Here is a 23,830-nt window from a genome sequence, read left to right on the forward strand (position 1 = left end):
GCAGGGCTTCAGGACAGAGGGACTGACCACTGCTGAGGAATCCCCAGCCCCGGGGATGCTCGGTGTGACAGGCACTTACTGGGCACCCTGTACCCCACCTTCTGAAACAAACCAGATCCTGGTCATGAGACACAGTCTGAGTCCTCCTCAGCCTTTCAAACATCCCAGCTACAAAGGGGTTCATGGAACAAATGTCTATTCTGTCGTCTTAACAGTGAAGATGAAAAAAAAACAACCACATATTGACTTATCCCCTTCAGTATCTTACACAAAAGCAGACTTCCTGGTGCATGCTGCTATTATACCTCTTTAAACTGGTTAAAATATCAGTATCAAGGATAAGTGTAAGCTCAGTGGGTTGGTAAAACACATTTGGAAACTGAGAGGTCTATATCGTTCAGGCGATTCTTAATAGCTTCTCCTGATTCTGAACCTGTGTTCAAGCCACACCACCTCTCCCCCAAACAGAAAGGTACGAACTCCCACTGGCTCACCCCAGGCTGTCTGACTCTGCCTCCAGGATGATGCTATTGGTCTTGTTGTCCAGGATGACATTGCCGACGTCGCTGCCATAGAAGCTGGACCGGGGGGTGCTGACACAGCTGGACAGGAGGGAGTTCATGGCCGAGGACTGGTTGGAACCGGGGATGTTCATGGGGGAGGGCGTCAGAGATCTCTGCTTGACAACCTGGTTGATGTTCCTCACCGTCTCAAAGACTCGCTTCTGGTGACTGGGGAGAACGCACATCATCCATGAATAAGCAAGTGTAGGAATGACCTTGGCATTAAACCCTCCAAAAATGATCCACTGAGCAGGAGCCAAAAAGGCAGTTGACCCACATGAGCCCCTAAGCAACCTGCCATCCTGAGCCGTCCATGTGTTTCCTAGGGTGCTGGTTGGAGCTCGAGAGACTCAACACCCACTGAATTACAGGCTCTGATATTTGGTTGTTTCCTAAAGGTAATGTTAGCAAGAGTGGGTGACACTGTTTTCACCTCCTTTAAGCTTGACCTACAAATGCAAGTACTTGATTAGTACTTTGTCTTCCAAGCTCGTTTTCTTTTTTTTCATGATAGTCACTAGAACACAGGCTCCAGGAGGGCAGTGCTCACTGCTCAGCACATAACAGGGCTCAATAAGTATTTGTAGAATTGAGTATTTCTTGATTTCATATACAGTCACGTGCCGCTTAATAACGGGGACATGTTCTGAGAAACGCATCTCAGGCGATTTCATCATTGTGCAAACATCCCAGAGTGCATTTACACAAACCTGGATGGGATAGCCTACCACACACCTAGGCTGTCTGGGATAGCTTACTGCACCTAGGTTACAAGCCTGTACAGCTCGGTAGCTGTGCAAAACATGAGATTAAATCAAGCACGAGGGAAAATGATAAAATTAAGAGATGCAGTAAGTAGGAGATGTATGAGGCTGCTGCAGCGTACTGTTTTACAGCAAAATTATTTATATAAGTACAAAGAGTACACTTCAAAATAACGAAAAAAAAGTATAGTAAATACATAAACTGGTGGCCTAATTGTCTATTATCATTATCAAGTATCATGTACTGTATGTAATTCTATGTGCTGTACTTTTATACGACTGGCAGCACGGTGGGTTTGTTTACACCAGCATCGCCACATGTGAGCCACGCATTGTGCTATGATGTCACGACAGCTATGACGTCACTAGGAGATAGGACGTTTTCAGCTCCATTATCATCTTATGGGACCAATGTCATATATGTGGCCCATTATTGACCAAAATGTCATTATGCAGCACGTGGCTGTATATAAAAAACACAAGACTTAAAGTGAGTCTTAAACTTTCTATAATGAGATGATAAACACCAGATTAGTCTTTTTTGTTTGTTTGTTTTAACTGCTATCTCTAAGGGCAGAGCCACAGACTTTGGTGCTCATTTGTTCCCTTTTAAGGAGAAAAAAGTAGGCATGTTTCTATAATGGGCCACTTCTTTCTGGGATGCAGAGGGCTTCAAGTATGTGCCAAGGCTCAGGGACACTGGTCACTCCCAGGATCCTGGTTCAGTTCTGTCTGTGGGGTTTGGGTACAGAGAAAACACAGTCAAATTGGATCCACAGGTTCCTCATAAACACCTCAGGGCAGCCACGCACGAGGTCTCGAGTTAGGAAGAGAGATGGCGGAGGCCGATATCCCTCAGTGGATCCGGGAAGGAGATGGAAGCCTTGTCCACACCCCTGAAGAGCCCTCTGTATCTCACATTCTAATTTTCTCTTTTCCTAACAGACATTAAGAATTTAAATAGCAATGTTTTTAACTGAAAGATAAAAATGAGTAATGGTGTTAAAGGGAGGTGGGAAACACATCTCTCCTCTCCCAACTTTCTGCAAGTTCACACTCTATCTTTAAAACCTAACAAACAAGCGGAGCTGGGGATGTTGTCAGCTGGGTAATTTCCCTTAATCTGGACATAAGCCCTGGAAGGCCCAAACACTGCTCATTTTGACCATCACAGGTCATGAGGGGGTCTCCGGGACGCTCAGAAGTGAGGCCGTACGCGATGTCTGGAGAGTCAGGGTCTTCTAGCTGCAGCTCCTTGCGCATTGTTCCCTCGATCTCGGCTGCCAAGGAGTCCTGGGAAAAGCCAAAAGACACACGTGTGAGCAGCAACGCAAATGCTGTCTCTAAAAGAGCCGCGTGACCAGGCTAGCCACAGAAAAGTAAACTGAGGCCTCAAACGCCCGCAGACTTCCCACAACACAAAGTTGACGGCATTCGCCATTGTCCCCGCAGAGACCCCGGCTGAGCGATCCTTGGGGCAGGTGCTGAACACAGCAGGCACCAACGGGCCCTTCACTTCCATGCAGCTAAGGGTCTGAAAGCAAACTCTATGTTCCCTTCGCCTGACCACGGGGCTGCAACGTGGCCACAGGAGAAGCAGAGAACTTACAGGGGGAGGGGACTGTGTTCAGAACAACAGAGATGGATGAATTTCCATAGACCACCAAGCTTATGAGCAGTCAGAGAGGATGTCACAGCCCACATGGGCTGCACTGAGCTATTGTTCTCTCAGTCTCCAGGGTCTGCTAACCCTTTGGCTCACCCAGGGTTCTGAACCACCTGCCACTCCTCAGCGTATGAGGCAGAGCCTAACAGACAATCCTCACACGTCTGCCAACAGAACCAGGTGTGTGCAGAAAAGCACCTGCTGAAGCCTCAGAGGAGGATGCCCACATGGGACAACCTGGAGGGAAGGGCTAAGTCCCTGCTCACCACAGAAATTCCTGCGATGATGGAAAAGGTCTCTGCCTGCACTCTCCAATGTGGGGGCCACCAGCCACTGGGGGCCATCGAGCCCTTGAAATGTGGCCAGTATGATAGAGGACCTGAGTCCTTAATTGCATTTAATTTTAATTGATTTAAATTAAATTGATTTAAATATCTTTAAATAATGCACTTGAAAGACAGACATCTTCAAAAACAGAGCTGTGACAAACACAAGACTTTCCTCTGTAAATATGAAAGCTGAAAATTCTATCCAGAAGAAACCCAAATGTAGATTTCCAATTGAACGTTTCTCATGTAATGGTTTACATTTTAACTGCAGGTCTGCCCTTCAGAGTGGGGAATACAGTGTGGGGTGAATTCTAGCACACAGGAAACAAGGTGATTTGGGAGATAGCCGCCCCCACAGATGAGAAGCCGAGGCAAGGGGCACAGGCCAGTCTGTGAGCCGAGGATAGTCAGCTCTGGATCGAGGAATCCAGGGACAAAATGGTCTTTGCTGCGATTCCTGGAATTACTGGATCACTGATCTGCAGCTGGGAAAGCTGACTATTCATGGTGTGTGTCCTTGTCTTTGGTTTCATTCGATTTCAGTCAAGTTGAGAGAGAAAGAGAGTTCGAGCCTGAGTTGGGTGTACGAAAGCCACGGAGAAAAAGAGGCCATCACTGAGGAAAAGTGGACCAGACAACAAGGGGTGAGGTGAAAGGAAAGAGCCCTAAGGAAAAGCCAAATTCGGAAGGGACCGAGTTTCACAAACATTTACACAGCCACCCACTCCTATCTCATTCATAGGAGTTCCTCTCAAAAGTTCTCTCCTCAGAGTACTCGGCGATTCGTCACAGCATGAAAATAGAGCCTTAAATATAAAAGTTCTTGGTAGTCTGTTCTTCCGTCTGTCCACCCGCCCACCCAAATCTAATATCTACGAAGCAGCTACAATTCTACAACATACCCAGCACTGTGCTAGGTGTAGGGTAGGAAACAGAGGGAAAGAAGAAAACAGCAAATAACACACAGTCCCCACCTCCAAAGGGGCTTTGGTCTGACAGAAGATTAAAGGAGTAAGCTCACCACGTTACAGGGAAATAACCAGCAAAGAGGAGCTACAACAAGTACAGGGAGGGATTAACCTTCTAGAAAATTCCCTCCTCAGCCATGTTCCCTAAAGCCCAAACAAGGAAACAAATCAGGCCAGGGCTAAACAAATAAGGTTGTGGGGACATAATATGAAAAATATAAAAACGCCACACCCAGAACAGCGGGAAACATTTTTTTCAGATCACAGGTACTGACAGCTACCAGGAGAATGGCTAATACGCATACAAAGCGCCAGCGGAACCATACGGGCAACTGAAGAATTCTGGAATGCACGTGTGAGGCCAAAATCGCACCCATTCTCATAAGGTCAGGAATAAATAATGTACAGATAACGTCTTCCCACTATCTGAGGTTCCAACTAAATCTAGTTCCTCCTTAATTTCTCTCTTAAGAGGGGGAGGAGGCAAGATAAGAGCGTCAGAGGGACAGAACATGAAGACCCGATTTGTCTTGTGTCGTTACGAGGTCGCCTGCTGGGCTCAGGAGCCCCCAGCTCGAATCCAGATCCAAGCTGCAAAATGAGAGGCGACCTGCACAGGTTCAACTCCAGCCCCGCCGTCTACCATGAGCACCCCTGCACCCCTCTGGGTAGGAAGAGGGGTGTTGGGGAGCAAGCAGCACACACCATGGGGAACAGGCCCAGCGAGTGGTAGCGCCGGGACGTGGCGTTGGGCACGGTCTTGTTCCGAAGGTTCTTGAGCTCCTCCTGCGCCTCGTGCAGCATCTCCATGCACTCTGCGTACTTGTCCTCCAGCTCACGCAGCTGCAGGGGGGCGGGGAAGGGTGGAGGGTCAGGGTCTCCTGAACACTGGGTACAAACCCACCCACCCACACAGCCAGAAAGACATGGGCCCCGGCACCCTGTGGTCTGAGGCCAGATGCCCAAGAGTCCTTGGGGCTCAGTTTTTCTTTCATGTGGGGCAGGCTGACAGACTCAGGAATCGCCCAAAATTCTAACCAGGGGCAAGTGAGATTAAAAACATCTTTAACTGAATGGGAGAGCAAATCGTGACACCGTCGTTTCAAGGCTGTCTTTGAGTGGGCTCCCTTCACGTGGTGTTCTCTGTGTCATCTCTTACTGGAATGTTTATCGGGAGGCTGTGCACACCAGGCTCCAGGCTGTTGTACAGCCCGGCTTACCAGTCACTCACAACCAGAAACAGCATCAGCAGGAATTAGTTTAGGAGTAAACATGACATTCAAGTCAATATAAAAGGTGGATACGACCCACAGCCGGTCAGAGGGAGGCTGATGCCCCCTAACTGGCACTGGGGGCCCTGATGAAATGAGGGGGAGCCACTCACCTCGGCCGTGAGCTGCCGCTGGGCATCCTTAGCAGCCCCCAGATGCTGGACGAGTTCTTCATTTTCCACTGCGCACTGCAGTGGGACAAAGGGGAATCAGCTTCTCTTTGGAGATGCTTCAGAAAGTCTAGCTTTTTCCTCTTATTACCTGGTCCGTTATGATCCTATCACACTTCTACAATGGGGCTTTCATCTTATGCTGGAGTAAAAAGCTCATCTTTTATATAATTTTGAAGGCAGTCTTTCCTACATCCGTATCCACTCTCTGTAGCCCGGCGCCCCGTCCCACCCTCCACTGTCACAGCTGTTCTCCGGACGCATTTCCCCTCACGCTTCTAGCTAAGGCCCAGCATAGGAAACGAAATTGTTTTCTGCTGCTTTATCATAAATCTAAAGGGGATGCCATTGTGCTGCAGAACATACCAGGTGCACTGCTTAAAAAAAAAATACTAGATAGATAACGATTCGTAAGTTAAACCCCCAAACTCCTTATCTACAGCGCCTACCTCCAGAAGACTGCACCATGTGGTTGCATATCTTTGCGCTGCCCCTTTGGAGGAAAAGCTTAGTGGATGCAATAGTATATAACACTTATCACTACTTTCCTCCTAAGAATAATCTGCAAATTAATTGAGTTCATTAAGAAAGGTGCCCTTGGCGATCTCAGAAAGGCCCTTTCTGTACTCGCCAGAGGAACGGAAGCCTCACCGCTTTTGCCTTCTTCTGCAAATCAACTATTTGCGACAGCAGGTGTGTGATCTCCTCTTGCTGGCGGGCCGCGTCTTCGGTCTTCTTGGCCAGTTCCTCTGAGATGCTCGCAATCTGCACGTTGGCGTCCCCTTTGACCCAGAAGTAATAGTCACAAGAGTACGTCAGGAAGCCCGACACACAGACCAAGAGAGAATGGTTTCTTTGTGGTCATTATAAGACGTGGGAGAAGAGGTGGGTGGTGGGAGGGGCAGCAAAGAGGGTACATGAAGAAGGGACTTAGGGTTCCCATTTTGCTCTGTGATGAAATGAAGCAAAGCGGCTTCCTTGGGCTCAGTCGTTATGAGAAGGAACCTGGATCCCCAGTTGTGGCTCCCAGGCTCAGTGTCGGGGCCCGACCCCACTGACCGAGGCTGCCCCCCCAGAGGAAGGCAGGCAGGCTTCAGGAGTCAGCCACGGGGTACCACACCAACACGAAGGTGCATCTGGCCGAATCCCCCCCCTCCACACATGAACAGAGCCACATCATTACCAGGAATCCCTGCTGTAGACCCTGTTCTAGAAAGGAACCACTACCGAGCACAGAATAATCCCCTTGGGTGTTCTCAACCTATATTCAGAGCCCTAACTCATTTTTCTAGATTTGAACATAGGGCATGTTTCATTTACTTAGTATTTTGCTGAGGCTCTAAATATTCTGTTTATCCCCTTTGTCTGATCTTAACTTTAAACTTACAATGAGGAGGGTGGAAAGAAGGACCTACTTGCGAAGCTGAGAACTCTTCCTCAACTTTCATGTGTCGAATTACTAGGAAGCACTTTTTCCACATTTTCAACATAGGACTCTGAAGCCGGGTCTAACTTAGCCATTAAATAATCCCAATGTTCCAGCAGGAAGCCAAAATTAAAATTAAATATTTGCGTCAGTGACAAATTGAGACAATGTATGATTGACCACCGAGCACTCCATTTCTCATAAATCAGGGTGAGGAGTGCCACACAAAAGATCGGGGGGGGGGGGCTCTAGTTTGAAGAAAACTGCTCCTGAGCCGGGGCTGGCACGGAGACTGTATTTTGTCAGGGGGGAAGCTAACCTGCCTGGTCTTAATGATGGTAGATGCAGAAAGTAAAGAGGGAGTAGGAACGGGGGAGAGGGCCAGGGACATACTCAGCTCCTTCACGCAGTCGTTGACCAGTTGCTGCTCCTTCTCTTCGTAGGTGATGGTCTCTGTCTTCAGCTGGCAGGCCTGTGGACATGGCCCAGGTCAGAGGCCCGGCACTCACACCAGGACTGACGGGGCAGTCAAGGCTGGGGCACGGAGCAAGGGCTAACCTGGGTCTGGGAAGCCGCCCTTCAGCATCTCCCCACCTGTCACCCATTGCACCCTCGAATACAGAAAGTCAGTCTGAGTTCCCTGCTTTGTCAATGAATCTCAGAGTCTCAAAGCTGAAAATGGGCACCACTAGAGGGCGCCACATAAAGCAACGTGCACAAGAGCTATACACCCGCTTTACTAAACCTCTGTATGAGCCACCATTGTGTCCAGTCTGTCTGTCTATTCATTTGTGTCTGTCCCGGGTCATAGCCATGAACCCCTTTGTGACCCCAACAGTGCCTAGGACACAGCTCTGCCTACCGCAGGCATTCTCAGGATAACCATTTACATTTGCCTACTATGTGCTGGGCACTGTCCTATGAGGTTCTGAGTTGGAGTTAAACCTGTTACACTCAGCTGAGCAGAAACAAGGCACGCTATGAAAGCATTAAAGTTCAGAGACTCAGGAGCTATTCCAGGCCTCTGGAGAGCTTGCTTCTGGCTAAAAAGGTGGGAAGAAGGACCCAGTTAGGGAAGGCATCTCTGAGCCCTCCGGTCCTGACCCCAGAGAGGCACTACCCTCCTAAACACCGAGGCGGAAGAGCCGGAATCTGTGGCTGGGATCAGATTCCCTCAGCCTGTTGTAGGTGGGGGCTCTGACAGAGGGACCACTTGCTGTGTGCCTGGGGCCGATGCCGGAAGGGGCAGCACTCGACTCAGAATGGGGAGTCTGAGCTCAGCCACTGGCTGGCCGAGAGAGCTTGGGCACCCCCATCCGTGAACGGGGGGCTGGGGAAGGTGAGACCTAGGAGAACATGGCCCTTTCCTCATGCCTCAGAGTGTCCTGTTAAGTCTAGATGTGAGGCTCCTTCCAACGTGTGGGCAAGTTCAAGGTGACAGGTGGCCTGTCGTATTGGAGGGCCTGTGGGAGCACTGGGCCAGCCCAGGTGGGCCTCCAGCTCAAACTTGACAAACCAAGGAAGGGCCTGATAATGAAAACAAAAAGTACCGAATGTGCACGTATCAGTGTTTGCAGACAAGGACAGTGGGTGAAGGGAAATAACGTGAGTCCCCGAGACTTGCAAATCCTGGTCTTGTCATTCACTAACTTGCACGACCTTGGGAAACTAAAACGCCTAGCAGCCTGGGTCCCGGTTTCCCCACTGTCAGTGAGAATCAAAGTCACCAGCTCCCAGGCTTGTTGTGAAGAATTAAAAAAATAACAGGCTAAGTACCTAGCATAATGCCTGGCCAATCAGAAACAGTCCAAGGCATGACTTCCCCAGTTGCCTCAGCGCAACCTTTTCAAGTTAACTGTCTAGAAAGTATGTCTCCAAGTTCTCGGGTACTGTTTCCTTACAGCGTAACTGATCTGCAGTGACATGAAAACGGGGCCTTCACAAGGGTCCTCCAAGTCATGTCTCCATCAGAGCTGGAGAATGCCATGCAAAGACCCCACTGCGGGAGCTTTTGCCCTAACTGTGAAGGAGGATGGGTCTGCCAGCCTTGCCCATCCACACGCAACATAATTCACCAATCAGTCTGCCCCGGCCCCGATGGTGCGCGCTGCCCTGGGAGGCAGCGCCCAAGCACACCAGTGAGGCACGCCGGCCAGGCACTCGGGGCAGCTCTGAGTTAAAGTGCAGGTGATTGTTCCCCAGACTGTCACCTTTGAGATTGGTGCTGGAACCACGGCTATTCTTGCCAGATAAGGCAGACGAGGCCACCACCCTCCCAGAGGTGACAACAGCAGGGTGCACACTTCACCTCGGATCGAAGGACCACATTTTCCTCTTCAAGGTCCTTCAACTTCTTCTGAAGAGAATCCAGGTGAAAGTAATTCTGGACTGAGGAGGATGACTCGTTCCTCTTCAACCTGGGGGAGAAAGTACAGTCACTTTCCAGGGAGAGGCGCACTCCTCCCCTGACCTGGCACACCACAGGGAGGCACAAAGGGCTGTTTCTAGGGGAGTCATGAAATGACCAGGCGTGACAAGGACACCTCAGGCTGCTCGCTCACCACCCAGGAACAGCGTCTGCCGACGCAGGCTCACCACCACTTCCGACTCACATCCCAACCCTTTGTCCACAATTCGCAGTTGCCACATCACCTCAGCATTGGGGGAATCAGCTCTCCTTGAAGCCTACGCAATTCTGGGATGCCTGAGAGTTTATTTAATACTTATAATGTGCTTCTATGTGCCAAGAGCTGTCTTCAGTACTCCACACGCATTAATGCTCATAACTCTATGAACTAAGTACTACGATTTCCCCCCTTTTACATGAGGCTCTGCCGACTCTCAGCGAAGCCCCCACACCTTCTGTCAAGGCCCCACCATAGCATCTCTGGCTCCAACAGCAGAGCCCACCCTATTACACGTTTACATGCCAGGCCAAGTCAATCTAACCTGACCAAGGAGCAAGGAGACCCAGGAAGAGGAAAACTAAAATAAAACCCTGCCGTTCCACGTCCCACTAAAAAAGTAAAATCAATCTGTGTGAGGCCCTCAGCGATGCCTGGTCTGGAGGAGGCTGAGAACAGCGGACCTGCACTGATTGCTGGAGAAGGCGACCCTGTCTTGGCAACTCCAAGGACAGGGACGGCGGTCAGCCTCTGTGGCCGGCCCCGGTGACTTACGGGGTTGAGCACGCAGACTCGGGCTCGCTCTCCTCCGCGGCGCTGGTGTAGAACTGAAGCAGCTCATCCTTCATGGACAGCTCGTGCCGGAGCTGAGACACCTGCGGAAAGCAGGGGGGGCGGGGGAGCGGCATTCACATCCCGAACCTGACCACGTCCCCAAGAGCGCTCAAATACTGACTGCTCGGGGACACCATTTTTAAAAACTCCTCATTTTGTGCTATGCAAAGAAAACAAAGGGCTGAGTTTGATCACACTTAAGAAAAATACAATGAATTACTTTTGGGGCAGAAATCCCTCTGCCTAAGTTTCTCATTTTTACATTGGCACAGAGAAGAGATGGGAGGGAACTAGAAGGTTCTAGAATGACGTTTTGGGGGGCACAAGACAGCATATGAGCTTTGCAAGTAGCCAGATGACCACTGGGGCAAACGGCCAGAGAAAAGGATCATGTTACCAAATACAAGACGAGGCCATTCGTTTTCGCTGAAACAAATGCCACCTGGCACCAGGGCCTTGGAGATGCCAGCTCTGGGTGGGCAGCTACTAGAAGCTTGTCCTGCTTGGAAAACCTTGCAGCTCTACCCTGTGACTGCTGCACCGTCACAGGGCTCCAGGCCAAGCTTGGCCACACTGTGCTCTGTAGCCAATAGTCTCGAGGTAGGAATTTCAGATACAGGAAGAAGAGGCCACTATCAGGAACTGATCCTACTGACTACTGCTCTGCTAGGACAGCTTTGCAAATCACAATGATTTACACCTAAGGTTTAAAACAAACAAACCTGGGCCATAAAATTTTTCCCCTGCCCTTCCGCCATTCCGTGAGGATGGACAGGGAGCCGGTGCTGTAGGCGAGAATTGCAATTCTGTTTGAATTCTTTCTTGTTTCTGATTTCATTTAGGGTCCGTGGTGCATTCCAGCTTTCCTACACACTACAGTGAATATATTATGACATCCATGGAGAAGCCAGTTTTATGTGCAGACAGGCTTTAGCCTCAACACCGAGACTGATAATTTAATGATGTGCCGAAGGGGAACACGTTACAGTTTTCAAATTCAAAGCTTTTCCAAGGTGGCGGGGGGAAGGCATTTCCACTCCCAAAGATAGGACGGTCTTTGTGTGAGGGGAGGAAACCCCAAGCAAAGCGGTAACATGAGGACGCAGCACATGAGAGGTGACAGGTGACCATTTACTGGTTCCTGGGTGGCATCTGCTCAGAAGGGGCTGAGAAGGGACTGGGCTGACCTGGCATGCTTTAAATACCTGAGAGAAGGGGATTCAGGCCATGATGGGAGGCGGGCAGAAAAAGCAGGGGTTAACTTTATTTCTCCCAGAACACACTCATATACCACCTTATCATCTTTTAAAGAAAGCCTGGGATTAAAACTTTTCATATAAAGTGGCAACTCCATTTCATCATCGTAAAGCTATTGTTAAACCCACACAGCAATAGCTGGGAACAGCTTGAAGGAGGAAAAGTTTGAAGACAGCTTAGGGACATGAATAAGGGCACCCCCTCCCACTAAGAAAGTTTCTGATAGAAAATGAGGGAGAAGAAATGAGAAGAAGGAAATCCAATGAAAGTCCTCACACTTCAAATTTCGCTGCTAAAAGAACAGGATGATGGAAAGAAGTTACCAAGTGGGGCCTGGCTCTAGGCCTGTCATCGTTGTTGTAGCAGCCCCGTGGGGCTCCCCAGAGCCTTTCTCTTCCTGCCCACACCCCAGCCCTTCCAGAAAACCAGTGCTGCTCCTCCCAAACCTCAGCCCCCCAAGGTAAGCCTTCAGCTTTCAGCCCCTCCTGTCATCACACACATCTAACACCCAAGATTCCTGTCATGAAAATAATGGGGTTTCTCTCAGGAAAACAACAAGGTTCTTTGTTTGGTTGTACAAACACAACATTATACCGTAATGATGACTGTGCAGTGGCTTACGCTGCCCGCCCGGGCTCAGGGAGCCCTGCTCACGGTTGGATCAGTCTGACTGCGCTTTTGCAAAGAGCTCAGTCATCTTTCTCAGCCCACGTGATGACCTGGACTCTTGGAAGACGGGGACTGTGGTTGGTCCAACACACCCAGGCCGGCCATGGGACACAACACTGTAGGCCTACTAAGTGCAGGCTTTATCCTGCCGCTGGCGATCCTGCCCACACTGGCGGAAGGAGACAGCGAGCAGGAGCTGCAGGCAGGCAGCGTTCTGTGTCCGGGCCTCTCCCAACGGGACCCTGTGGCATCCGCTTCTTTGCCCACACCTGTGGTGCCCCAGCCTTTGCGCCAGCTGCTCACCTCCTCCCTGATGTGCTCCACCTGCTCTTCCAGCAGCTCGTTCCTCTCGGTGAGGGTCTTGTTCTTCTTCAACAACGACTGGCCAATCCGAGCAGCCAATTCTAAATCCCGCTCTTTCTAAGAAAGGCAGAAGCGAGAGCAGAGATTCAAAAAATACCCGGGCTTCCCAAAGGAGCCAACAGTGCTCCGGGTCAACGGAGGAAAACAAGGACATTTAGAAATTACAAAAGAGATGAATAATTCACCACCGTCCGATCACCAGCATTTGATACCCATTCAAAGAGAGGGACGCCCTGACCTTGTGTGTGCAGAGGCGTTCACCAAAACCTCAAGCAGCGAAAGGGAGCCTTAAAAATCTAATGAAAATTAGTCTCTCTTCCACCAGGGAAAACCTGCTTCCAAGAACATTTCTCTGCAACTGGTTTTGGTATTTGTGTAGTCATTTGATCTCCTGTCTCTGCGCAGAGACCTAGGGCTGGGTATTGCATCGCCAGAGCCCAGCACATGGAAACAGTGGGTGACTATTTGCTGGATGAGTGAGTGAATCCAGACGTTTCAAAGTGTGTTTACAACAGCCGAGAGCTGACACAGGGACGCAGCCTGCAGCCTCCTTGGCACACATGAAGCTGGAATTCACCGAGTTCCTTATAGCTGCCTCCTCTGACACAGAAAATGTTTCAAGTTACTTTGAAATACAATAAATAACAGGCTTCTTTTACTTAACCGCAGGCTCCTTCGCCTTTATTTAAAACAAATACCTGTACTTTCAAAATGGAGAGAGAATGCACACAATAGCCCTACTTCAGAGATAAAGATGTGCTCAGGACACAGAATTTTCTGTTCAGCTGATGACATCACTTAGAACAGAGCAGGACACAGAGGAAAATCTTCAGGGGTGCAGAAAGGTACAGCTGCCTTTATGGGAGGGAAGATGTCCCCTGACAGGGGCAGCCGCCATCACCAAGTTGTTCATCATTTTTTAGGTGGGGGTTGGCAAGGGAAGGAGAACTCTGGAAAACGAAATTATTTTAGAAGCTTATGCTAATTATTCTGTTCACCTGGTATAAGAAGCAGACGAATGGGAACATGGAGCTATTAAGAAAAATAATATAAATGGAGCCACTTTAAAATGGAGCTGGAGCTGCCATGTCAAAAGAACTGCCTTACACATCTTATGCCTCAAACCTTTGGAATATTAAAACAGGGCACAATAACCTTTGGGCTGAGCCCAAAGCAACCTTGTGTCTCAAAGAACTGTTTGCAAGGATAACAAGAAAACAGATCGTATAACTACCAGAGTGAAGACGACCAGACTGAAAATTAAAAACATTCTTTAGAATAAACATCACCGTCTTAGTTGTTCTGCACCAATAGAAATGCCTTCCTTCTATTGTAATGGTTCCCCTTCCCTTTCTCATAAATATCCCTTGCCTTCGTCTCCTAATTGGAACATCATTGGGGCTTTTGTCTGAATCAATGCTTCCCAAATAGCTATTCTTCTTTTAATCTCAAATAAACGCTTGTTGCCTCTCATTTTGAAAGGCCTTTTATTTTTAGGCTAACATAATTAAAAGCAAAAAAAAAAAAAAAAGCTGGAGAGGAGTCCTAGCTTCTGATGAACTATTAATAACTACGAGGCTTGGGTCAATGGCTTCCGCTTAAGAAGGATCTGGTACACTCTAGATGAGTTTCTTCCAAAGGCAGGTTATAACCCATTAGCAGGCTGAGAATCACTTTAGTAAGGGCAGCTGACATTTTGGTTTACATGAAATTCTACAGCACAGAACTGAAATACCAAAGAGCGTTCCACGTGACAAGGGTACTGTTTCTCAGTTAAACTGTCATTTGTCATACATTTACTTATGTGAGTGTTGAGTCGCAGCCTAAGATGCATTTCTTACAGCGGGTACTGGTCCAAAGTTTAAGTGCTCCAGGTGAACCATTGTCCCGCTCTGAAACTGGGAGAGTTCGGGGTAAGACTTAACACCGCTGGGCCTGGTTCCCTCGTCTGCTAGATGAAGTAGGGTGGGGGGGTCAGACGAGCTGAGATACCCTTGAAAAAAATCTTCTAGCTTTATGATTCATTGGCTTCTATGATTAAAAATTATTTTTTTAAAAATCAACCAACCAAACAACGCCCCCCCCCACCACCACCATAGACACCATCCACCACCACCATAGATAGCTTTTATTTCTAACTTCCCTGCAATAGCAGCTCCCCGTCCCTTTGCTTATCACAGGAGTTTCACTGAATTATTGGAGGTCAAAGTACACTTTGGGAAGACTCTGGATTTACCAGGGATTTGGCTCTCCCTTGTGCACAGATGATGGTCTCTCTCCCCTAGGTTGTCGACAGTGATAAAATCTGCAGTCACCACTGTCCCAGAGGCCAGCCAGGTGTCACGTCAAGTAAGCCATAAAATACCACCAGCCCATTCCCACAATTTGTGCTTATTTGGTTCCTGGAAGAACTTGCACACCTACCTCTCCAGGGACCGACACACACTCAGCATCTAGTCCAAGTGGCTTCAGCTGGCTAACACTCAGAACTGCAACACCAACATCCACTGCCCTTTGGAAGTGTGGTCTCCACCATGCTCGTGTAAGTCTACTAAATTTCTTTACTAGAACAAGTGTTCAGACTCAGTACCCCACAGGGGCTTAAGGCCCATCAGCTTGCTGCCTCGCTGTTCTGTGTTGCCATCATGCAACTATGGAGGTTAAAAATGAGTCACCCCAAGATGTGCCTCTGCGGTATACAGATTGTGTTGCGCTAAAGGCAAAGTTAGTGTTAGCGGAGGGCTCGAGAGAAACTTCTGCCCCTCCCTTAACTGCCTAGAAGAACTTGAAGAGATTATCAGAGATAGACTCTTTTCTTTTTTTTATAAATTTTATTGGGGAACAGCCATGGTCATTGGTTACACATTGCTTTCATGCTACAATGGCATAGTTGACTCTTTTAAGGAGGGAACAGCTCAGTGGCCCATGCGGGGATCAAACCGACAACCTTGGTGTTATCAGCAGCATGCTCTAACCAACTGAGCTAACTGGTCACCCCCAGAGATTGTCTCTTTTGACCTATCTAAAGGGCAGCACAAGCTTCTATTTACTAAGCATCTGCTCTTATCATTCTCCAGTGACCCATTGAAGCCCCCAGCACACCTTACCTCACCCCTAGCTCAGAATATCTTATATACCCACGTTCCCTTTCTATCTCTGAACCTCTTGTGCATGTGGGGTCTCTGAATCTGTCATTTATGTGGTGTTCCCCTACGTATGTGCATATTATTAAAGTCGTTTATTTTCTCTTGCTAATCTGCCTCATGTCTATCTGATTAGTAGACCCGCCAAAAAAACCTTGAGGGTAGAGCAAAGTTTGTTCCCCCCACATCCAGGCAGCTGAGTTCCAACAGGCAGTCATTTGCAATGCCTTAGCCACATTTTGTGTGCAGGTTCCACTGCAGACAAGTCAAACAAATATTATAACAATGAGGACCAGCTGGGAAAGGCACTGCTAGGGCACATGAAGGATGTTGAAGGCTGCCCACTGCACACAGAGGCCAGAACCCAATAGGAACGGGAACTAGGAAGGGGATGAAAACCAGTGCAGTGGGTGCACTCAACAACCCAGCCCGTCACCTCTCCCCATTACACCCCAAACCTCACCCCTCTGCCCCACTGATGGGGAGCTCTCACCTCGTCTACACTGAAAATCTAATCTTTACAGTAACATAAAGAAAATTGTCTGCTGGGGGTGGGGAGAGCAAGACATTAGAGTAAAAATACTTAGGGGTGAAATGAAAAAACTAAACAGAAAAGTTATCGTAGTGTCTCTGTTGTTTCTTTACTACGTGATTGGCAGGTTAGGTTTCTCTTGAAGAATGAAAAAAATGAAAAAACTCCCATTTCTTACCACCAGCCAACATCTGATAAATGTTTACTTCTAAAACCAGGAAAACAGCCAGGAAATGACCACTGGATTAAACTACAGTGAGAATAAAAGACTAGAAATAAATAATTTAGGGTCTTGGAAATAAGCTATTAAAAGAACTGGCTCTTTTATTCCCCGGGAAAATGTGGCCCGGTGGAACTCAATTCTAACCCTGCTCAACTCCTCTTTGCCGACATGCTCTGTTTAAAAAGGCTGTAACTTGTGTCTTAGCCCTTTACCAATGAACCCTTGTGCTGCTGACACAACCCCAGGAGCTGGAGAGCTGCCTGCCTCCCGCACTTAGCAGCTGACTCATCTCATTCACCAGTTTCAGGATAAAAAGTGTGACTAAAGGGCCCTCAGAATAACCCTCGCCGTAACTGGGGAAGAGGCAAGCTCTGTCCAAAGGTAAACTCCGAACGGCAGCAAGCCTGGGCCAGTTGCTGAATCCTCTTCCCCCTAAACCCAGAAGCAAACTCCCCACTGGCCATCCTAGGCAAATCCCTCCAGCACCCCACCTGCATGTGGCAGGCGTGCAAAGCAAAGGATCATGATCAGAGGAAACGAAAACAAAGCCAAGAAAAGCATAATATGGTACAACTGTCACATGACTGGGGCAGTTAGATGTTAACCAGGAAACCCGCCTCTTTCCAAAGAAAGGCGTGACTCAGTTGTGATTCTCATCAGGACAAGAAGAAGAATGGCATATGCAAGAACACAGACACATGCCGACTGTTGCCATGATGAGTCACTAACAATAAAACAAGGCACAACAGAGCCACCTGAAAAACTACCCCATAAGTATTCTTTGCAGTAACTCAATTTTTCAAAAAAGACAAGATTATACTCTTTAGACAGTGACATTCATTTAGGAAACTGGCTGGTGGGAAGTGAACTATTTTTAACCAATATCTGCAAAAAGGGCTAGAATCCCAGGCTGCTTTGCAAGCGATCCTCGCACGTCCAAGTGCAGCCGGACTTGCCTGCAGAGGTAGCACTCAGCGCGGCCAGCTCAAACTCAGTGGGAGCCAAGAATGTGGGCAGTGGGCACTTACAGAGGCAGCATCCCATAAACAATTTTACCCGGTTCATGTTTTTAAAGCGAAAATGTCCCACTGACAACCAACTAACCATACTCTCCAAAACTAAATGCACAGAACAATAAACACGACAGCCAAAAGGACCAGAGTCACACGCGCGGCAATCAGGGGACCTGGCTGGAAAGCAGCTGTGCCTTGGGTGTCTTCTGTCCTTTCAGATTCAGGTCCCTTAGCTGCAGAATGGGGAAACGGTGGCACCTACTTCTGAGATGACACATGGGCAACACACAGCTCTCAGTAAAATTTCAGCCTTAATAATAAGGATGACAACAGAGGCAGAAAACGATCAAAGGCCTATCATTTCCAAGATTAAAAGGGAGAAGGAAATCATCCCCCGCCTTGGTTTCTAACCAATCCAGTTGGATGAATGAAAACAGAACTTCAGGATGAATTCTGTGCTCAGGGCTTGGTGGGGGCACCACCTGGGGCTGTGGTGATGGTGACAGCTTCAAAGGTCTCTGGTGAGCCCTGGAGCACAATACTCAAAGCCAGAACAAGACAGGGGTGACCAAATGGTGCACAAGGTGAAAAGGGGGAGAGCGGGAGGCAGGTCCCTGGGGATGAAGAAGAGGCGGTTTCAAAACGTGATCAAGTATGTGTGGCTCTGAATGCCACACGGAGGAGTTCTAAGTGTCAGGAAAAGAGCAAGGGGTTACAGGGGGCTTGGAACAGGGGCAGCTGCAGAAAGATTAGAGAAATTAAACTCACTGCTGAGGATTCAGGAGCTGGAGTGGTGGCCTTGAAGTAAAAAGAAAGGTATAAAAATAAGACCCCTCAGAAGATTAACTGGGAAGGGGGTGAGGAGTGGGTGCTGCAAGATCCGGGAAGCAGTGGCTTTCTTGGGGGTAATGGACACAGCAGGAAGGAGTCCATAATACACCATTTTAAAAGGTCGGTGGGGGGGCGGCCAGGTGCCTCAGTTGGTAAGAGCACATGCTTAGGAGCAACAGGGTTGCCAGTTCGATTCCCACATGGATCAGGGAGCTGCGCCCTCCACAACTAGATTGAAGACAACGACTGGACTTGGAGCTGAGCTGTGCCCTCCATAACTAAGATCGATGGACAACAACTTGACTTGGAGCTGATGGGTCCTGGGAAAAAAACACATTGTTCCCCGAAAAAACACACTGTTCCCCAATAAAGTTTAACATAAAAAAGTCGGTGGTGGTGCCAACCAAGCCAGCTTCCTACCATGGCTAACGCCAGCTGCCAAGATGGTGGCAACTACAGAGCCACGAGGGGCCTGTGCCCTAAAATGCCTCACCAACGGTCCTGTCACAGCCAAAAAACCTAATATCACTTATTTGGGGCTGAAGAGCTTATAACTTCTATGACATGCAGGTGGGTAAGCAGGTTTCAGCTCCTGGCCCCACTCAATTCAACTGGGTCTATTAGTGGGTGACCATCAGGAGAGTAGGAGGGGCGTGGCCTGCAGGGCAGGAGAGCCCTCAGGAACTCAGAGGGAACTGGAAGGCTCCAGCCCTCAGAGCGGGTGTAAGAATGCTTGCTGAACAGATACAAAGATAGAAAGAGATACAAAAAAATGGGGTAAAAAGATGCCCCCCAAAAAACTCTGGTCCTACCGTTCCTGCTAGGTCCTGTGTTTCAACCTTACACTACCACTGGCTGAAATGACAACAATGATCTCTGCGTCTCGCACATCCTTCTATTGTTTTCCTGGAGAAGGGCTAATGTATGGTCACATGACCCCAAATCATTCGCGATCCTAGAACAGAAACAAAGGTCTAAAACTTAGCACCTGTGCATTGAAGGCCTGCTTTGGGGAGACAGGGGGAGATAATGTTCAAAGGTGGGCGCTTATTCAATAAATACTTACTAAGAACCCACCGTGTTCTGACTTGTTCTAGGCATGGAGATATACATATCATACTCCTCTGTTTCTAGAGGCCTTCAGCCTCTATAATTCTCAATCGCCAACAGAGCGCTGAGAAGAACTTGACAAAACCATGGTCTCTAAAATACCAGCAGCGCATCTAATCCTAAGCAAGTTTCCTAAGGTTTTCTTGCCATGCTTATTTTGGTTATTGCCATGCTGACACTACATAATAATATCTCCTTAAACCGATGTAAGTTAAACAAACAAACAAACAAATCTCCCCAAAACCCCAAAACATTACAGATATGGGTAAAGATGTATTTTCCTGATATTTTTTAAATACACTTAAAATATATCCTAACACGATGTTTTTTTAAGTTTTTATTTTTTAAATCTTAACACTGGGCATTCTAGCAAGTAGTTCAATGCTACTCGATTCTGTCATTAATACCTTATGCAAAGGTACAGCTACGAAGACCAACATAGCTACCAGTTCGAAAAGTAAAGCCACTGAATTGTACCCCAAGAGGGCCAAAGCTCTGAGATTCTTCACTGAGATAGACAATAATGTATGCTCCAATCAATATACATTATAATCGGTCAATTCTAATTGGCCCTTCCCGGAAACACTTACCTCCTCAAGAAGGCGCGTGACAGCATCAATGTCATTATATGTCTTAGTCATCTGGCCAACTCTTTCAGCACATAGAACTGCAAGAAATAAAAGTGACCATGAAACCACCAATGCCACAAACCCGCCAAACAAATGACCCCTCTAACAAAGCAGCCCCCATGCTGCACCTGTGTGTTAGGCTCAAGGGTTGTTGCTTTTGCTGAGTCCAACCCACCCTGGATTCAGCACAAGTTCCAGGGAAGAGTTCCAAGTTTGAGGGGGGTGTAGGAGTTGGAGTGACTGCTAATCCCTGCAAAGCCTTGACACTGTGTGTTTGACATACCTAGAGGTGGGGCTGCGAGTAAGGATATAGAGTGGAAAGGGGTCTGACCTCATGTAAGTTCAGCCAACTGAAACGGGTCAGCAGCACAGACACACAAATTATCAGACACCTACAGGATCTAACCATAGAGACCCAACCATGTGGACAGAGTGGGATCCTTCAGACAGCCGCCATTGGTAGAATTATTAAGCAACAGTCTTAGCTGATAATTTCATAATGGCACAGCACCCCACCCCTCCCCAAATGGCCTAAATGCTAAGGCTATGCAACCAGTTTCCATACCATGAAAACTAGGGTGATAGATTTTTTTTTATTTTTTATCCATACCAAAAAGGCTACTACTATTCCTGCTACGCACATATACACATGAACAATAGTTCATGACATATATAATTTACTGTGCTCATAAGAGGCTGCATGCCTGCCATTTTAAGACTATGTGTCTTTGTTCTCCGTTCCGCTGGAGAAAAATCATGTGTAATGAAGGAAGACTTTAGTCTGCGGAAAAATCTCAGGGCTGTTTTATTTTAAATCAATGGCAAGGAATTGATTTGCAGGTCAACTAACACCAAGAAGGTATAGCATGGGTCTTATTCTTTGAGGAAGGAATGAATGCAAATGGATTTAGGGCCAAAGTGTAAAATTTTTTGAAATCTGACACTTTAGGGCTAAATAGTAATTTCTTAGTAACTCTTCTTAACTATGACTCTAGAGAATATTTCTTTAAGAGTCAAAGGCTGAGTTCAGCTTTGGCAATGACCCACATTCTGTTACAGCCCACGCAAGGCGTCTGGGAACTGAAGTGTATTCCTAAGCCAAACTCAGCAGCATTACTAACGGCTAGAGCTGCAAGTGGAATGCAATAGGTCTCTAAATATTTTATGAAACTCAAGTAGAGATCATCCTAGTGAAGGAACTCAGAGAAATCTGATCTGCTGGAATGATTTTCTAGCTTAAGAAGGTGACCTGAAATCTGGTTCCAAATCTGAAACCCAACCGATCCAGGGGCCTGGAGCCAGGAAAGGGGGCTGCTCTTCCAGGGCTCTCCCCACCCGGCACTTCAAGGCAGGAGCCCGCCTGCCTGCTGAAGGGAAGTGAAGGGCCTCAGGCACTTTCCTTCCCCTCACCTCCCACAGAGCTGCTAGGTCGGGGAAGGCAAGGGGGATTTATAAGGGTTGGTTTAAACCAAAATTCAATTTGATAGAGATGGAGTCCAGCTCAAATTGCTTTAAATAGTTCATCAGCTCCAGGTCACAAAGAAATCCTTAAGTGGAGATTCCTACGCAGTAGACAGGAGTTAGATTGCATGCTGTGCCACTGCCATGTTCGGCAACAAAGCAGATAAAGACACTGGAGCCCTCCAGCCAGCTCGCCTGTAGGAAAGCATCAGCACACCCCTTTCATCCACCAGAAACGGACCACAGCAGTTACAAAAGGCCTCTGTGTTGAAACCTGTGTTGTAACTGAGGACCTGCTAATGCCCACCAAGCTCTCCAAAGACCAGCTCCTCTGCTGTGCTGGAAAAAAATGGAAACTGGGCTACATTTTAACTCATCTGGTATTTTGTCACCCTAGAATAAGAGAACAAGATTTGGAGCTGCTTCTTTTCTCTGGAATTGTATTAATCAGAAATTATACATACGTTTTTTAAGCTAATTTTTTTAGGGGGTCAGGGAGGTGGTAGAAAAAGGTAAAGGGGTCAAATATATGGTGACGGAAGGAGAACTGACTTTGGGTGGTGAATAATTTTATTAACCAATGTTACCTCAATAAATTTAATTTTTTTAAAAGCTAATTTTTGATATAAGAAATTATACAGGGGTCCCTTATACCCTTTACCCAGTTCCCCCCAGCGGTGACATTTTGCAAAATTTTATCACCACCAGGGTTGTGATTTTATCACAACTGACATTGATACAGTCCATGAATCTTACTGAGTTTTACTGGTACATGTTTGTATGTGCATGTGTGTTCACGCACATGTGAATATTAAACCCTATAGAATTTTATCTTCTATGTAGGTTCGTGTATACACCACCATAAGGATCCCTTTTATAAAGCTAATTATAAAAAGCCTTAATATATTTTAACAATTGAGCCCCCAAAATGTACACTTGGGCCAGTGGGTTTTTCCAGCATCGATCAGTCAGGCACATATGATCACGACACACACAGTGACTGGAGGCTAAGTGTGCCCTTTCACATTCAATTAGGGGTTCAGGGTGATGTAGGGACCCCCTGGAAGTCCCGAGGCCTTTGACAGAGACTTGCTGCGGAAGTCAGAGGCATATATGAAAACCTACTGTTGACTGTGAGCTATGGAAGTGTGTACATTATTATTCCAGGTATGTTTTTAAAAATACATATAATCCCCAAATTAGGATAGCCATACAAATATTGACATTTGGATTAAAGTACATTTTAATTCTTTTTGTCCTTTAAAAAAACTTTTTTTGAAGTGACCATGCACTAATGGGGGAAAAATTACTTAAAATATTTTTCTAGAAAATATACAATCTATAGTATAAGGTCCCGGGATCCTCGCTGAGGTTACTTTTAAGAGAAATTAGTAACAGCAGCAGCAAATCCTTACAGAGCACACTGACTCTGGACAGGATTATTCACAGCCATCTAAATGGATTATCTCATTTAATCCTCAAAGCAACACTTCAGGATAGGGTGCTTACATTAATCCCATTTTAAAAATGGGAAAGTGAGGCCCAGAGAGGTCAAATAACTCGTCCAGTGTCACAAGCTAGTCCAATGTCACAAGCTAGCAAGTGGCAAACATCAAAATAAGAAGCGACTCGCAGCAGGGGCAGCGGGCGAACATTTATAGAGTCCCCGCTGTGTCTGCAGGTTTAATGGGCTTCTCAGTTAACTCTCAGGAACAAACCCTGCAGGGTACCCGCTGTTATGAGGATGATTCCATAGACAGAAACCTCAGGCTCTGAGAAGTGAAGGACCCGACCAAGGTCACAGGGAACAGGCTGCATGGCAGGGACTGAACCAGGCCAGTCTGGCTCCTGTGCTAAACTAGGGAGCCATCAAGGACAGAGGGTAAGGCCGAGGCCAGCACCAATCAACAATGTTCAGGGCGCGTAAACAGAGGACGAAGGACCTGTGGTGTGGGGTAAACAAAGACCTCTGACCCTGGGACTCAGAGGCTTAGGTTTTCATAGGAGACTCTCCGAGGCCAGGAGGCTCTGGGCAAGCCCTGTAATTGCGTCTCGGGTTTTCTCTTCCAAGAGGTGAGAGGGCAGGGTTGATACCAATGAGGGTGGGGAAATAACAAAGGATGCCTTTAAACCGTAAGACAAGTACAGGCTGCATTTTCTAAGCACCAACGTTCTAGATACTCAATCTACAATAAACCGTGGT

At 47.5% G+C, this 23,830-nt stretch overlaps 1 protein-coding gene across 5 annotated transcripts in view; it reads right to left on the minus strand.

The window, feature by feature from the left end:
• LOC109377304 (trafficking kinesin-binding protein 1) overlaps positions 1 to 23,830 on the minus strand; it is a 60,536-nt gene that overhangs the window by 18,642 nt on the left and 18,064 nt on the right. For all 5 annotated transcript variants that reach the window (XM_019633620.1, XM_019633651.1, XM_019633640.1 and 2 more), the window contains exons 2-11: positions 20,128 to 20,204; positions 12,626 to 12,742; positions 10,337 to 10,437; positions 9,466 to 9,574; positions 7,551 to 7,629; positions 6,383 to 6,513; positions 5,675 to 5,749; positions 4,996 to 5,133; positions 2,544 to 2,620; positions 495 to 731 (exon numbers count right to left, since the gene is read on the minus strand). In XM_019633620.1, coding sequence (XP_019489165.1) covers positions 495 to 731; positions 2,544 to 2,620; positions 4,996 to 5,133; positions 5,675 to 5,749; positions 6,383 to 6,513; positions 7,551 to 7,629; positions 9,466 to 9,574; positions 10,337 to 10,437; positions 12,626 to 12,742; positions 20,128 to 20,204 — 1,141 coding nt within the window. The remainder of the gene's footprint in view (positions 1 to 494; positions 732 to 2,543; positions 2,621 to 4,995; positions 5,134 to 5,674; positions 5,750 to 6,382; positions 6,514 to 7,550; positions 7,630 to 9,465; positions 9,575 to 10,336; positions 10,438 to 12,625; positions 12,743 to 20,127; positions 20,205 to 23,830) is intronic.

The sequence above is a fragment of the Hipposideros armiger genome, unplaced genomic scaffold (assembly GCF_001890085.2).
Source record: "Hipposideros armiger isolate ML-2016 unplaced genomic scaffold, ASM189008v1 scaffold_18, whole genome shotgun sequence".
In the NCBI taxonomy this organism is placed as follows: Eukaryota; Metazoa; Chordata; class Mammalia; order Chiroptera; family Hipposideridae; genus Hipposideros; species Hipposideros armiger.